We start from the raw sequence: 16,648 nt of genomic DNA on the forward strand, positions 1-16,648 counted from the left end.
GCCTGCATCTAGCTGATATAGGGTGTAATCATTAGTCCAACAGTTGCAAACAAGGGTTTCTATTGGACAAATTCAGGTATGTTCATCCCCGTTTTATTCAGTTTGCTTCCGTTTAAGAAACATTTTTCAACAGAATCGGCGGAATGAATACACCCCTGATCACGCGTAAATACAGTTCACTTTCATAGCAGCCACGTTGTATTCCTTCTCGCATCTATGCACTCTCCTCCTCTCACCTTGTCCCTTCGCTTGTGGACTTCAATGCACAACACATCAGCTGTATGTGACCAGGCAGATTCTTTTTTTTTCAAGCCAAACCATATCATAACCACTACACATACCCTATATCGTTGTCACCATATTAGCTAAAGTAACGTCATAGTCAACATAGCTAATACAACTAACGCGTTAGTTGTATTAGCTAACGCGTTAGTAAACCCGCTACAAATTAGTAACGTTACAGTGTACAGTCAGAAAAGCTGTTACACCGGCGGGCCCCGGTGGCAATAAATTAGTAAAAGCTTACCTTGACTTGGAAGAGTTCCAGTGTTGTGTTGGATAGTCATAGCCAGCTAGCTAACATAGCATCCCTCTGTTTGAGCAGGGTGTTTGAGCTAGCTGCATTTGCTAGCTAAGTAAGTGAAACTGAAAGTGAAAAGTGACAATCTCTCTCTCTCTCTTGCTTCTCCTTCATTTTGGAATAAAGACATTTGTTCAAAACTGTTCAACTATTGTCTTTCTCTCTCTTTGAGTCAACTACTCACCACATTTATGCACTGCAGTGCTAGCTAGCTTATGCTTTCAGTACTAGATTCATTCTCTGATCCTTTGATTGGGTGGACAACATGTCAGTTCATGCTGCAAGAGCTCTGATAGGTTGGAGGACGTCCTTCTTGTCATAATTACTGTGTAAGTCTATGGAAGGGGGTGAGAATCATGAGCCTCCTAGGTGTTGTATTGAAGTCAATGTACCCAGAGGAGAACGGAAGCTAGCTGTCCTCCGGCTACACCATGGTGCTACCCTACAGAGTGTTGTTGAGGCTACTGTAGAATCTAATAGCAAAATAGTGTGTTTTAATCAAGTATTTGGTGACGTGATTATATTTAGTATAGTTTTATCTAAAAAGGGTAACTTTTTTAATGTTTTACCATTTTTCTTTTTATGAAATTCACTGAGGAGGATGGTCCTCCCCTTCCTCCTCTGAGGAGCCTCCACTGATGTCAGTGTACATTAATCTTATTTGGAGTGACATTTCAGCCATCTTGCCTCAACAAGTACTACATAATTGGTTCTTTGGGAAGTTACGCTGATGACTGAAATATTTACATCTCCTTCACAATCATATTTGTTATGACTGACAGTTTTGTGATGCAAGCAATGAATTATCATACAGCTCTTGACTTGTTCTGCACCTGAGGCTGAACTATAACGTGAACAGTATTTTGGTTTATAGTATGATGAATGGTGTGGTGAAGCCATAACCATTATCATGCAGGGGTCGTAGCAGGTATTTATCTATTTCATATTTTGATTTTATATTTATTTGATTTGAGCTTGCTGTCAAATTTACACACGAATGCACGCACGCACGCATGCATGCATGCACTCACACAAACACAGACGCACGCGCACACGTACACATGCAAGCACACACACACACACACAGGTAGTGGAGGTGGTGTACCTTGTTGAGTGCAGCCACTCTCTGGGCGAGCTGGGCCTCTATCTCAGGCAGCGTCTCAGCCCTCTGTAGAGTCTGCTGCAGCTTCTGCTTGGCATCGTCTAGACGCTCCTGGAGCTGCCTGTTCTTCTCCTCACTCTGCAGGAGAGGAGGAGGAGGAGGAGGAGGAGGAGGAGGAGGAGGAGGAAGGGAGAGGAAGACGAGTAGGAGGAGAAGGAATTGACCCTCACAGTCAGTAACAAAAATAATGATCAACCCTGAACGCAAAATGTAGAGCTTTTATCATCACTAAAACACAAATCCTCCCCATTAGCAGAAACAACCAGGAGAAAGCAGGTAATTTCACCCACCTGCCTGTAGAGGGAGTCTTTACTGGCCAGGTCATTCTCCAGCCTGTCTTTAATGTCGTGGAGAGACGTCGCCTCCCTCTGGGCACTCAGGTACCTGCAGGCACACAGCACAATGACATACAGCAGACGCATCTTAAAGGCAATGTCTTACAACTGAACACAACAGACAAAATTGCCTATGGCCAGAGACATTCCTTGGTGTATTCAGGGGGGTGGATAGACTGTGGTATTTACCTGCGTTCTAAGGTAGTTATTCTCTCCTCCATGTCCTCTCTCTGACATAGAGCCTGATAGAGAGGAGAAAGCGGGAGGGACAGACAGACAGAGGAAAAGAGAGAAACAGAAAGAGAGGGAGAAAATAACATAAAAGTTGGGTATGATCAAAGGGAGAAGAATGATAATAGTTAGTTGAAGGAAGTTGTTGACAGAGGAGCCACGTCTCTGCCAAGCGACAAATGTTATTGCACAAGTCCTGGAGGAGGAGAAGGGAGAGGAGGGGGAAGAGGAGGGAAGGAGGAGGGGGAAGGAGAGGAGGGAGGGAGGAGGGAGGAGGAAGGGAGTGGAGGAGGAGGTTGGGGGTGTGGTGACTGGGTGGCTCTGGGACCACTAGCCCCAAAATTAATTCCAGTCCCCAGGCCACCAATCAGCTGTGTGAGTGACAGCGCCAGCTTCTTTCCATGCACTTGCCTGTTTACTAGAGATACTGTTGCCATGGCTACAAGTCTCACACATACAGTACAGTACAGTAGCAATTACTGCTGCCAAGTATGCAAATGTCTCTGTTGCCATAGGAAACTGTTACATTTCTCTAGGAGAGTAGGGAAAATAGACATAAATATCTCCTCTCTAGCACAATGAGATGCTGACACACGTGTATTTTCAACCAATTGGGAAGTAGGGCTCACCTCCTTCACATCCCTCTGCAGTTTCTGATTGGCTTCCTCTGACTTGGTCACCTCCCTCCTAGCTGCAGTCAGCTGTTCCTCGATCTCCCCAACCTGGAGGGTGACATAATACAGTGAGGGAAAAAAGTATTTGATCCCCTGCTGATTTTGTATGTTTTCCCACTGACAAAGAAATTATCAGTCTATCATTTTAATGGTTGGTTTATTTGAACAGTGAGAGACAGAATAACAACAAAAAAATCCAGAAAAACACATGTCAAAAATGTTATAAATTGATTTGCATTTTAATGAGGGAAATAAGTATTTGACCCCCTCTCAATCAGAAAGATTTCTGGCTCCCAGGTGTCTTTTATACAGGTAACGAGCTGAGATTAGGAGCACACTCTTAAAGGGAGTGCTCCTAATCTCAGCTTGTTACCTGTATAAAAGACACCTGTCCACAGAAGCAATCAATCAATCAGATTCCAAACTCTCCACCATGGCCAAGACTAAAGAGCTCTCCAAGGATGTCAGGGACAAGATTGTAGACCTACAAGGCTGGAATGGGCTACAAGACCATCGCCAAGCAGCTTGGTGAAAAGGTGACAACAGTTGGTGCGATTATTCGCAAATGGAAGAAACACAAAATAACTGTCAATCTCCCTCGGCCTGGGGCTCCATGCAAGATCTCACCTCGTGGAGTTGCAATGATCATGAGAACGGTGAGGAATCAGCCCAGAACTACACGGGAGGATCTTGTCAATGATCTCAAGGCAGCTGGGACCATAGTCACCAAGAAAACAATTGGTAACACACTACGCTGTGAAGGACTGAAATCCTGCAGCGCCCGCAAGGTCCCCCTGCTCAAGAAAGCACATATACAGGGCCGTCTGAAATTTGCCAATGAACATCTGAATGATTCAGAGGAGAACTGGGTGAAAGTGTTGTGGTCAGTTGAGACCAAAATCAAGCTCTTTGGCATCAACTCAACTCGCCGTGTTTGGAGGAGGAGGAATGCTGCCTATGACCCCAAGAACACCATCCCCATCGTCAAACATGGAGGTGGAAACATTATGCTTTGGGGGTGTTTTATTTGCTAAGGGGACAGGATAACTTCACCACATCAAAGGGACGATGGACGGGGCCATGTACCGTCAAATCTTGGGTGAGAACCTCCTTCCCTCAGCCAGGGCATTGAAAATGGGTCGTGGATGGGTATTCCAGCATGACAATGACCCAAAACACATGGCCAAGGCAACAAAGGAGTGGCTCAAGAAGAAGCACATTAAGGTCCTGGAGTGGCCTAGCCAGTCTACAGACCTTAATCTAATAGAAAATCTGTGGAGGGAGCTGAAGGTTCGAGTTGCCAAACATCAGCCTCGAAACCTTAATGACTTGGAGAAGTTCTGCAAAGAGGAGTGGAACAAAATCCCCCCTGAGATGTGTGCAAACCTGGTGGCCAACTACAAGAAACGTCTGACCTCTGTGATTGCCAACAAGGGTTTTACCACCAAGTACTAAGTCATGTTTTGCAGAGGGGTCAAATACTTATTTCCCTCATTGAAATGCAAATCAATTTATAACATTTTTGACATGCGTTTTTCTGGATTTTTTTGTTGTTATTCTGTCTCTCACTGTTCAAATAAACCTACCATTAAAATTATAGACTGATCATTTCTTTGTCAGTGGGCAAACGTACAAAATCAGCAGGGGATCAAATACTTTTTTCCCTCACTGTAGTTACACACAAGAAGCCACTATCTGGGTCAGTATCACATCTATGAAAGTCATATTCCTTAAAACACATGTAAGTCTGGTGTAAGTATGTCTAAAACTGTGTAATACATTACATAAATAGTTCTCTCTATCTCTATTTGTCACTCACCTGTCTGCACATGAGGGCCAGTCTTTCTTTCAGCTGGGCCAGCTCTGCTCTCTGCCGCTCTATCTCTGTTTCTCTCTGTCTCTCTCTGTCAATCTCTCCATCATCCAGGATGGAGGAGGGTCCATTGGGCAGCCGCTGTAAAAGGAAGAAGGAGAGGAAAATGACAAGGAAAAGACAAGATCATGTAAAGATGGAAATGTGATGTCACTCCTTAAACTCCAAGCAAACTATATATGCAGCACATGTGACACTAATACTTCAACATTTACTTCAGCCAATAAAGCATAAATCCCCTCACCTCTTTCCCATTTTCCAAGCCTTGTTGTCGTCTTTTGATTTGGTCTCTTAAGGAATGGCACTAGGTAGAGATGGAGAACAGAAAGGTTTAGAAAATATGCTTTATCTGTGGAGAGGAAAAGGAGAATGAGTAGAGGAGGATAACTCACCTCATTTGAGGAGGACTCCAGCTCTTCCTCTAAAACAGTCACTCGCTCCAGAGCCACACGTAACCTCTCTCGCACCTAAGGAAGTCCCAGACAGACAAAGGGGGAGAGAAAGACGAGATAGCGGAAAGAGAGAAAGAGAGTGGGAGGGAAGGGGAGAGAGAGGTGGATGTTAGTACAGAAGGTTAAGAAGAAATCCTGTGGAGCCAGCCCACTCACTCCTCCATTTAGCACCCAGACTAACCTTCTTGTCCAGCCCTTTGCAACACACACACACTCACACACACACACACACATACATGCACACACACCTTCTCGTCCAGAGCTTTGTGATGTTCGAACAGGGACTTGAGGGCCTTGAGGACCTCCACCTCGCTGGAGACCCCGGCTGGAGACTGGGCCTGCCTCTTCACCACTGTCATCCTCAGACTGCGCTCATGACGAGACACCAGGCACTCCAGATGCTCCAGCAGCAGCTAGACACACAGAGAGCAGGGGACACTTGGAATAAGGATCTGATCTACATGAACTGAACTGTATAACATATAGGTATACAGACATACTCAAGCGTAAACATATGCATGCATGAATAGACATGCACACATCAATAGACACAAAGACATACACTCAAGCCCACAATTCTACACACACACACACGCATACACACACACACACACACACACACACACACACACACACACACACACACACACACACACACACACACACAGAAACAGATTGACTAACCCGTGTGTTGTTCCTCTCTGCTTTGAGTTCTGCTATCTCCTCCTCTCTCTCCAGCAGCTGCTCCCGGCAGACATTCAGCTCTTTGGTCAGCACTGCAAACTCCTGCAGAGACACAAGGGGGCGGCGTTACTCACAATACACTGCATGAAGCCATAATCATATACAGTACATTAACACACATACATACAGCACAATTACAAACATGAACAGCTCAACAAGATAAAATTAAGAACAAAAACACTTCAACAAGAAATACCAAACATGTAAATACCAAACAAGCCTTTAATTACAGACCTGTGACACACTGGTGTGACACACACACACACACACACACACCAGTGGAGGCTGGTGGGAGGAGCTATAGGAGGTCATTGTATTGGCTGGAATGGAATAAATGGAATGGTATCATACACAAAGATATGGAAACCACGTTTGACTCCGTTCCATTTATTCCATTCCAGCCATTACAATGAGCCTGTCCTCCTATAGCTCCTCCCACCAGCCTCCACTGACCCCCCCCCGCGACACACAAACACCATTAACAGTGCCACCTTACATAAAAACTCATCACTGAGTCGACTATAGTATGACGTTGAGTTTCCAACTATGTATATCTGGGAGCAGATAATGTATATGTTCCTGGCCTGGCCTGGGTTGTTCATAACACACCAGTGAACACCTCATGAGCATTCTGTTGTGGCGTGGCCAGCGATGTTGTGCACGCTAGGCTGACATTTAGCCACATATGCCACTGTACCATCCTCTGTCCTGTCGGCCATCTTGGCTTAGATGGACTTTACCCGTGCGTGATCAAACCATGACACACATTCACTATCAGTGTCACAGTAAGGAAAAGCATGCAACCGCCTGTGTCCTGGAGCATGTGAAGACTGGCGTTCCCACAAGCCACTGAGAGGCAGTGGTGCTTAGTCCAGCTCTTACAGTATATGGTGTAATTCTACATGCCCTGGAGCATTATAACATAACACTGTTGATTGTTGTGTTCAGTGGACTGGTAGTAATATTAGGGACTGGGCTGTCAGTGTACACATCAGTGGTAACTACTGATAGAGGAGACTGAGGAGAAAAGGGAAACAGAAGAAAGGAGAAAATGGAAACAGGAGACAGGAGAAATGGGAGAGCCATGTACAGATGGCACACGGCAGACCCATAGGAACTTCAAATTCTGGGATTGATTCTAGCTGAAAATGGTTTGAGACAGCTTTTGGCACCAATATCCCAAAATTCTATGCTTTCTCTCTCTAGAGTTCTCTCTCTATCTCCCTATCTCACTCGCCCTCCCCAGTCCAAGACACAATGTGATCATAAACTACCTCAAGGTGTCTCTCGACTGTACCGAGCCTCCATCTCTCCCTCTCATCCTCTCACTAGGCCTACTCTGCTCTCATCCTCACAATCCTTCATCCATCTCTATCTCTCCATGTGATAACCCAGAACACCTAAGAATAGACGCCAGTAGCTCCATCATTAGTATGCAGCAATATGCAAATTGGCCTGATTTGTTAGTCTGTGTGTGTGTTTCATACCACCAGTTTTATCTCTGTACCATGCTCTTATTCTCACTCTGCATCCATCTCTCTCCATCAAACTGTCTCTCTCTCCACTCTCCATCTCCTCTCTCTCTAGGCAGTGGTGCCACACTCTGAGCAGACGCACTCAATGAACCCTGGTAGTGTTGAATCTATCACAGCGCTCTGTGCTGCTAGCGCTAGTGTTGAATCTATCACAGCGCTCTGTGCTGCTAGCGCTAGTGTTGAATCTATCACAGCGGTCTGTGCTGCTAGCGCTAGTGTTGAATCTATCACAGCGCTCTGTGCTGCTAGCGCTAGTGTTGAATCTATCACAGCGCTCTGTGCTGCTAGCGCTAGTGTTGAATCTATCACAGCGCTCTGTGCTGCTAGCGCTAGTGTTGAATCTATCACAGCGCTCTGTGCTGCTAGCGCTAGTGTTGAATCTATCACAGCGGTCTGTGCTGCTAGCGCTAGTGTTGAATCTATCACAGCGCTCTGTGCTGCTAGCGCTAGTGTTGAATCTATCACAGCGCTCTGTGCTGCTAGTGCTAGTGTTGAATCTATCACAGCGCTCTGTGCTGCTAGCGCTAGTGTTGAATCTATCACAGCGCTCTGTGCTGCTAGCGCTAGTGTTGAATCTATCACAGCGGTCTGTGCTGCTAGCGCTAGTGTTGAATCTATCACAGCGCTCTGTGCTGCTAGTGCTAGTGTTGAATCTATCACAGCGGTCTGTGCTGCTAGCGCTAGTGTTGAATCTATCACAGCGCTCTGTGCTGCTAGCGCTAGTGTTGAATCTATCACAGCGCTCTGTGCTGCTAGCGCTAGTGTTGAATCTATCACAGTGGTCTGTGCTGCTAGCGCTAGTGTTGAATCTATCACAGTGGTCTGTGCTGCTAGCGCTAGTGTTGAATCTATCACAGCGCTCTGTGCTGCTAGCGCTAGTGTTGAATCTATCACAGCGCTCTGTGCTGCTAGCGCTAGTGTTGAATCTATCACAGCGCTCTGTGCTGCTAGCGCTAGTGTTGAATCTATCACAGCGCTCTGTGCTGCTAGCGCTAGTGTTGAATCTATCACAGTGGTCTGTGCTGCTAGCGCTAGTGTTGAATCTATCACAGTGGTCTGTGCTGCTAGCGCTAGTGTTGAATCTATCACAGCGCTCTGTGCTGCTAGCGCTAGTGTTGAATCTATCACAGCGCTCTGTGCTGCTAGTGCTAGTATTGAATCTATCACAGTGGTCTGTGCTGCTCGCGTCATTTGTGTATGTGTGTGTCTGCAGATGTGTGCACCATATTGATCCCCCTCTCAGTGAGGTAATATGGCCCTTTAATGTCCAGTCATTCTCGATGAGAACACACTGCCCTATCACATCTGTTATTCCTTCCAATAATTTAGAGAATATATGGGTTCTAACAAAATAAACCGCATCACTCCACTTAGGCATCCAGGGAGACTGCCTGTCAGAAATCCAAGATGGAGTCCTCTTCGCATGTTCAGTGGAGTCAGTCACACTAGAATGATTACTCCACGGGAATAAGGATGTGGGCTAATATTGGCAAAGGTATTATAGAGGTCCTTTACTCAATCGAATGGAACCGCCAATAATATGTAACAGTCTGTCATCATGTCTAAGTCATGATTCAGCCACAGCCCTGCTCAATATGCACCAGAAGTGGTCAGTATGAGCAGGAACAACCACATCCCAACTAAAACAGACAAGAACATAACGGAACAGCTAAGTACAGATGTAACAACTCAGTACAAAACTGAACAGCTCATTGGTATGTCCAGTAGATGGATAAGAGAAGCCACATAAAACCATAACCATAATGTTAAAGTCTGAGCATAAACAACCATTTAGCAATGACTGTACATTATCTCAGGGACACAGCTACTGAAACATATGGAGTGCAATTACACGTGACAATACAGAGATAGCTACAGTAAATTCGGAAAGTATTCAGACCCCTTGACTTTTTCCACATTTTGTTACATTACAGCCTTATTCTAAATTTGATTAAATTGTTTTTTTTCCCTCATCAATCTACACACAATACCCCATAATGACAAAGCAAAAACAGTTTTTTATCAATTTCAGCAAATTTATTAAAAATAAAAAACTGAAATATCACATTTACATAAGTATTCAGACACTTTACTCAGCACTTTGTTGAAGCACCTTTGGCAGCGATTACAGCCTCGAGTCTTCTTGGGTATGACACTACAAGCTTGGCACACCTGTATTTTGGGAGTTTCTCCCATTCTTCTCTGCAGATCCTCTCAAGCTCTGTCAGGTTGGATGGGGAGTGTCGCTGGACAGCTATTTTCAGGTCTCTCCAGAGATGTTCGATCGGGTTCAAGTCCGGGCTCTGGCTGGGCCACTCAAGGACATTCAGAGACTTGTCCCGAAGCTACTCCTGCATAGTCTTGGCTGTGTGGTTAGGGTCGTTGTCCTGTTGGAAGGTGAACCTTTGCCCCATTCTGAGGTCTTGAGCGCTCTGGAGCAGGTTTTCATCAAGGATCTCTATGTACTTTGCTCCGTTCATCTTTCCCTCAATCCTGACTAGTCTCCCAGTCCATGCAGCTGAAAAACATCCCCACAGCATGATGCTGCAACCACCATGCTTCACCGTAGGGATGGTGCCAGGTTTCCTCCAGATGTGACGCTTGGCATTCAGGCCAAAGAGTTCAATCTTGGTTTTATCAGTCCAGAGAATCTTGTTTCTCATGGTCTGAGAGTCCTTTAGGTGCCTTTTGGCAAACTCCAAGTGGGCTGTCATGTGCCTTTTACTGAGGAGTAGCTTCCGTCTGGCCACTCTTCCATAAAGGCCTGATTGGTGGAGTGCTGCAGAGATTGTAGTCCTTCTGGAAGGTTCTCCCATCTCCACAGAGGAACTCTGGAGCTCTGTCAGAGTGACCATCGGGTTCTTGGTCACCTCCCTGACCAAGGCCCTTCTCCCCCGATTGCTCAGTTTGGCCGGGCGGCCAGCTCTAGGAAGAGTCTTGGTGGTTCCAAACTTCTTCCATTTAAGAATGATAGAGGCCACTGTGTTCTTGGGGACCTTCAATGCTGCAGAAATGTTTTGGTACCCTTCCCCAGATCTGTGCCTCAACACAATCCTGTCTCGGAGCTCTACGGACAATTCCTTCGACCTCATGGCTTGGTTTTTGCTCTGAGATGCACTGTCAACTGTGGGACCTTATATAGACAGGTGTAAGTAAGGTATTTCTGTTTTTTATTTTTTATTGCAAAAATAAATCTGTTTTCACTTTGTCATTATGGGGTATTGTGTGTAGATTGATGAGGACATTTTTTTATTTAATCCATTTTAGAATAAGGCTGTAACGTAACAAAATGTGTACAAAGTCAAGGGGTCTGAATACTTTCCGAACACACTGTATACACTCACTCTCTCTTTTTCACACTCACATTGTGTTTGTAGCAAGGCAACAGGAAGGTCTCTATAGATTCTTTTTCCAGATCTCACACTTACCATGTAAACACACATACGACGCACACACACAAAAAACTCAAGCATGCACACACGGATGCACACACAGAAACACACACACACAGGCAGTCACATACGCAAGTGCACACGAACGCACGAACGCGCACACAGACACACCCTCCCTCCCCCTGTGTGTACCTGTGGCAGGGCGATGGACAGCTGTCTCGAGAGGGAGTCTTTCTCATGGCCCAGGTCTCGGAGGCGAAGCTGGGCCGTCCCCAGACTGTCCTGGGTCTCCCTCAGGCTGTCCAGCAGCTTCTCCCTCTCAGTCAGCATGTTCACCATCAGAGACTCCAGGTTCCCCGTGCTGCCCCCCTCATCACCTCCGCCCCGGGGCTCCCCTCTGCCCCCGTACCCACCCCCCATGCCTCCCATACCGCCTCCCATTCCCCCGCCACTCCCTCCCGGAGAGGAAGGCCCTCCTCCACTCCCGCCACGCCCATCCTCAGAGATGGTTGGCATCACCTCGCACATCATCTTGAGGCCGGAGAGTGTGTGGGAGAGGACTGGAGTGTGTGGGGTGTTAGCTGAGAGTTAGTGGGTGTCGGTGGAGAGAGTGTGGGAGTGTTCCGGGAGAATTTGCTTCAAGGGGCCCACGGAATGTTTGGAAGTGTGTATGTTTGTCTGAGGTAAGGTGTGTTGGCACTCTGTTCTCTTTTGTCTCTCTCTCTCTTTTTCTCTCTGCCTAGCTTTGGCCCTTGGTCTCTCTCTCTCTTTTGTTTGTGTCCTTGTCCTTTTCTCCTGTTACTACGTGAGAGAGGTTGGTAGACAGGCAAGCAGAAAGGTGGCACTCTGTTACTCTTCTCTCTCCTCTGTACCTCTCCTCTCTATGAATAAGACGTCACAGTCATCATTAACAAGCCTGTGTTTGGTTGGTTAACGGCTTGTCACTCTGTACCTTGCTACTTCCTCATCTCTACTTCCTGGCTTCACCTAATTAGCTCCGTTGGATGTATTGCTCCCACAGGAATAGCTCTGCTGTGTCTGGCAAACACCTGATTGGCTCTCTGCTTGTCCTAATAGCAACTGATTGGTTGTCTCAGTGAGTCTGGCTGAGTGACAGAGCCTAGGTAATTGTGAGGTACATTTGGGGTGCGGTGTGTGTCTTTGGGTGGGGTGCAGTTAGGTTCCCAAAGTTAGGAGGAGTCCATGGGGGGTGTCTAAGGGTTTAGGGAAGGGGCAAGAGGGAGGGCAGGTGTAGTGGAGGGCCTCGGACGCCCCAGGGTGGTCTTCAGACAGATGAGAGAAGCAGCTGGAAAAGAGAGAAAAAGGTGATAGAAAACAAGAAGAGAAATTATACTGTTTTTCAATTCAACTCTCAAGGCTCTCAATCCCATCATATGGCATAGGAGGGTCCCTAAAACACCTTATATCATTGTAATTGACAAGATGAAAGAGCCTCATACTTGCATCTAATAATGCCACAGATTTTAGAGAACAGTTTGTTAGTAACCGACATCATAAAGACAATCCAGGCCGAAAGAGGAGGAAGTGGAGAACCCCTTCTCTGAGATGTGGGTGGACCAGGTGAGATGATGGGGTGGCCAGTACAGACACAAAACCAGATGAAATTACTAAATAAAATCTATCATAGCCAGTTGGGAGCAGCTGTTTACAGAGCAGTCCAGATAATTAAGACGACTACTGTAGCTTAGGTATTGCACATTGTAAGCATTTGACTTGATGAAAAAAAATTCTGTCTAATCAACCTCCACTACCAATATTTTCCAAAATACACACACACATGCACACAAACACACACACACACACACACACACACTTCACACATTCATTGGACAGCAAATAAACACACACACACCTATCTCTAATCCACCACAATGACTAATCATGAGAATACATATAGGAGCCTATTGCATTAATTCTGTCCAGCCTCCACGGCAACCTACTCCGTTGCACACGTCTGTCTGAAGCTATGTATCCATCCGTCTCTGCTCTTATCTGTCCATACAGCCTATTAGTCATAATGCTAATCATGGATGCGCGTTATATACGGAAACTAGAGTCATGGAGGGTTACGCTGTAGCCTTAGCCTGGCCATCTCGTTCAGTAGGGGGATCATGGGTAAAATAAGCGAGCCGGATGTAGCCCTTAATAGCCTACAGAGATAGACAGACAGACATGTATTTATTCGGGGCAGTCTCATAATGTATATGAATTTAAATTGTCATCATTGTAATTATGGACTATGTGTAGTCTGTAGTAGGGAATATATCTCTGTCTCACAATAACCTCTGTCTCACACTATGTATGCTACAATCTGAAAATATATTTAGCGAGAAGGGTCTATGTTAGGCCTAATAAATTAAAACCACTGTCACAACAGAAAAGCGACGTGAAAAAAATAAAACTGAATATGTCATGTATTTAGGCTATGTAGCCTATTGCCTCCTCCCATCCGATTTCCTTCCGATGGCCTCTATGCAAATTATTCGGCAAACGAAATAAAGGCTACACGCACAAATGAAAGATTGTGCATTCTTCTTAAATGTCTCAATTATATTGTAGGCAATGAAGCATCCCGTTATACCGAATGTTAGGCGTTTACACCAAACCGCCTCGCCCCCTCTCCATCCCCCTCCTCATAAACAGCTGGCAGATCATGCACAACTCTATCTCACAACATTAATTAAATGTCAGATACCAATGTTGTATTCATTATCTTATCTCACCCTTATCATCATCGAAAGCAAAAAATACATAATTCCCATTTACCCCATCGGAGCATCTCGCCGTTAAAAGTCGTATCGCCGTGAAAATCCGGTTGCCAGCCAGCAACCCCCTTTCCTCTCCCTTCTCACACATGTAAACGATGGCACTGGGCGCGAGCGACGTTACACCTCACCATAGACAACCCCAGTCTTTCTCCCTCTCCTCATTCTCCTCCCTCCCTCGGATGAAAAGGTGCTGGGTCTTAAAGCAACAATCTCGTAGCTCTCACGCGCCCACTCACGCACGCCGGGCTATACAATTTATTGATCATGCATGGGAGCGCGCGCACACACTCATGAGGGCACAGTCGTGATTTTTTTTTACATTGACACACATTAAAATTACACTCACATTCAATGTTAGACCCGACATGTATGGAAATCAGAGAAGGACTAATAACTTCTATAGCCTCATATTGTAGGCTACAGTGAAACATCCTCCCCCTCTGGTGTCTAGTAAGAGAACTGCGTCATTCACAGTTCAAAACTCACCTATTACTAACACACACACAATAAAGCTATGTATATCCCAAATAATCAGTTTTTTCTTGAACATATTTCACCATTTAATGTTTTGTTGTGCAGAGTGGGTCCTTAAATGTTCAGGCCTAAATATGGTTTATGATCAAATGCTGTGTTATTTTTCGGATTTTTCTAAATTCATCTGTGTATATCATGGATTTTGAACGTATTTCTACAGAAATGCAAACCGTCTATAAATGTCAAAACCAAATTACCCGCTAGTCATCTCCACCTGTATTCTTTTCATGGTCGGACGCACAGACAGATGTGCAGTTGACACCAATCACCACAGGGCACCGGTTACACTTCAACCAACCGAAGCAAGATAAGGCGGTTTCTGGAACTGGCAGAGCCAATAGAATACATTTAAATTGGTTTCAACTCAATTGGTTGGGGTGGTAAGAAGAGTCCCGGAAGGGATGACGTAATTTTCTCTTAGAGGATTATGTCACTGTAATGCACAGAGAGAGCATTCAAATAGGCAATAATCTTTCCTTTGGAGAAGAGACAGAAAGCTATTGCCGAGGCACTCAGTAGAATGAATGTGTCAATAATCTGAGTATGTCTGCTGGTCCCCACTTCAGATAAGGACAGATGTGATGTCAAAACCAATAATTGTCAGACAGAAAAGTGAGTCCATTGCATAGTTTATCATAACACCCCCCTCCCTCCCTCCCTCATTCCTTCCAGGTCAGACTAAGGTCAGGGTCAGACCAGAGGTGGCAGCAGTCTGACCTCAGAGGGGCCAAACGGATCCTCAGTCCCTGTCTCCCCTGATGCCCTTTCTCTTCTTTCCTTCAGATACATTTGTAATCCACCACTCTTTGGCCAAAGACCTTATTGAGAAGACACTTGATCTGCCCATTACCAACATTTAAATCCCTCGTCCATCTCATGCCAAATCACAAATACTGCTATTGTTCCAAAGACTTGCTCTCTGAGATTCCACAGTGTGCAGATAGTGACAATGGATAGGACACATATGACATAACAGGTTTCAGCAACTCTCTGTCCTATACCTTGCTGTTGCAGGGAGAGGACTGGCTGTCACTGATGCCTCCCCTCAGAAGACACCAGACATTTACATTTTAGTCATTTAGCAGACGCTCTTATCCAGAGCGACTTACAGTTAGTGCATACATTATATTATATTTTTCATACTGGCCCCCCCGTGGGAATCGAACCCACAACCCTGGCGTTGCAAACACCATGCTCTACTGAGCTACATCCCTGCCGGCCATTCCCTCCCCTACCCTGGACGACGCTGGGCCAATTGTGCGCCGCCCCATGGGTCTCCCGGTCGCGGCCGGCTACGACAGAGCCTGGATACGAACCAGGATCTCTAGTGGCACAGATAGCACTGCGATGCAGTGCCTTAGACCACTGCGCCACTCGGGAGTAGTGGTGACCAGATGAGAAGCACACTGTGAATTGGCACATTTCTGTGCTTTTTAAACTACCTTTATCTGAATAAGGTCTATTAGCGAAAGCTCAGGACAATGTCTAACAGAAATCCCATCTGCAGGATTACAGTGAAGAACTGGACAGTTTGTTCCTGTGATGCTGGGAGATGATGATCCCATATCATTCGACTCACAGCAGAGAGTAACTGTTCATGTTTTTTTAATGTCATTTTATTGATCTGTAGGCATATTGGTTTGGTAAACAGCCCAAAGGTATGGGTGTTTTTCTACAAAGCTCTCAATAGGAGAGAGAGGCTAATGACAGAAAGTACTCTGTCCTTATCTTTCCACATTTGTGCTGTTTCTGCACTGACTCAATGTCTCCCTCTGCAGGTCAATATGGATACTGCACCATGGCCTAATTACAGGCGCTCTGATCTGGAGACAGTGATGGAGAAGAAGCCATCATGTGTCAGCAGCATCAGTACTATATCTAATACTAGTATCATTCCATAATGGTATCATTTCCTATTATTAACTGGTGATTCCTTGAGGTTCCAGTGAGGTTCATTGGGGGTTCCAAAGGTCACAGGCAGAGAGACAGACAGTCAGTTGTTCTATTCAGAGAACTAACACATGAGAACAGAGGCTGTGCTGTGCCTCAGGCTATGGACATTGGACACATAAGAACAAGGTAACACAGGTCACTTTCATAACCAACTCATCAAGTACCCCCCCCCCCCCCATGGAGGCGAGGAGCTGTAAAAATCAAAGCTAAAAAATGATTCCTTTTTAGAGAAAAAAGTAAAGACAGTTACATAAATCTGTGTGAGGGACACTCAGCTTGATCAGTGTGTCTACCATCATCTGCTGTGTTGCTCTGGTGCTGCATGTTGTCCAACCGTATAGAAGATGTTCATAATGGTCACGATCATATATAACTTATGTTTGCTCATAACTTC

The 16,648-nt window shown here is 45.6% G+C and overlaps 1 protein-coding gene across 1 annotated transcript in view; it reads right to left on the minus strand.

Annotated features, from left to right (window-relative positions):
• The window catches only part of LOC311139454 (liprin-alpha-3-like), a gene marked incomplete at both ends in the record, with an annotated part of 26,037 nt that extends 14,528 nt beyond the window's left edge, over nucleotides 1-11,509 (minus strand). The window contains 10 exons of the mRNA XM_084174331.1: nucleotides 1,686-1,820; nucleotides 2,033-2,126; nucleotides 2,267-2,319; nucleotides 2,938-3,030; nucleotides 4,802-4,936; nucleotides 5,100-5,159; nucleotides 5,248-5,322; nucleotides 5,556-5,720; nucleotides 5,992-6,093; nucleotides 11,171-11,509. Coding sequence (XP_084030457.1) covers nucleotides 1,686-1,820; nucleotides 2,033-2,126; nucleotides 2,267-2,319; nucleotides 2,938-3,030; nucleotides 4,802-4,936; nucleotides 5,100-5,159; nucleotides 5,248-5,322; nucleotides 5,556-5,720; nucleotides 5,992-6,093; nucleotides 11,171-11,509 — 1,251 coding nt within the window. The remainder of the gene's footprint in view (nucleotides 1-1,685; nucleotides 1,821-2,032; nucleotides 2,127-2,266; nucleotides 2,320-2,937; nucleotides 3,031-4,801; nucleotides 4,937-5,099; nucleotides 5,160-5,247; nucleotides 5,323-5,555; nucleotides 5,721-5,991; nucleotides 6,094-11,170) is intronic.
• Nucleotides 11,510-16,648: the final 5,139 nt, after the last annotated feature.

The sequence above is a fragment of the Coregonus lavaretus genome (genome assembly GCF_964263955.1).
Source record: "Coregonus lavaretus genome assembly, chromosome: 2".
NCBI lineage: Eukaryota > Metazoa > Chordata > Actinopteri > Salmoniformes > Salmonidae > Coregonus > Coregonus lavaretus.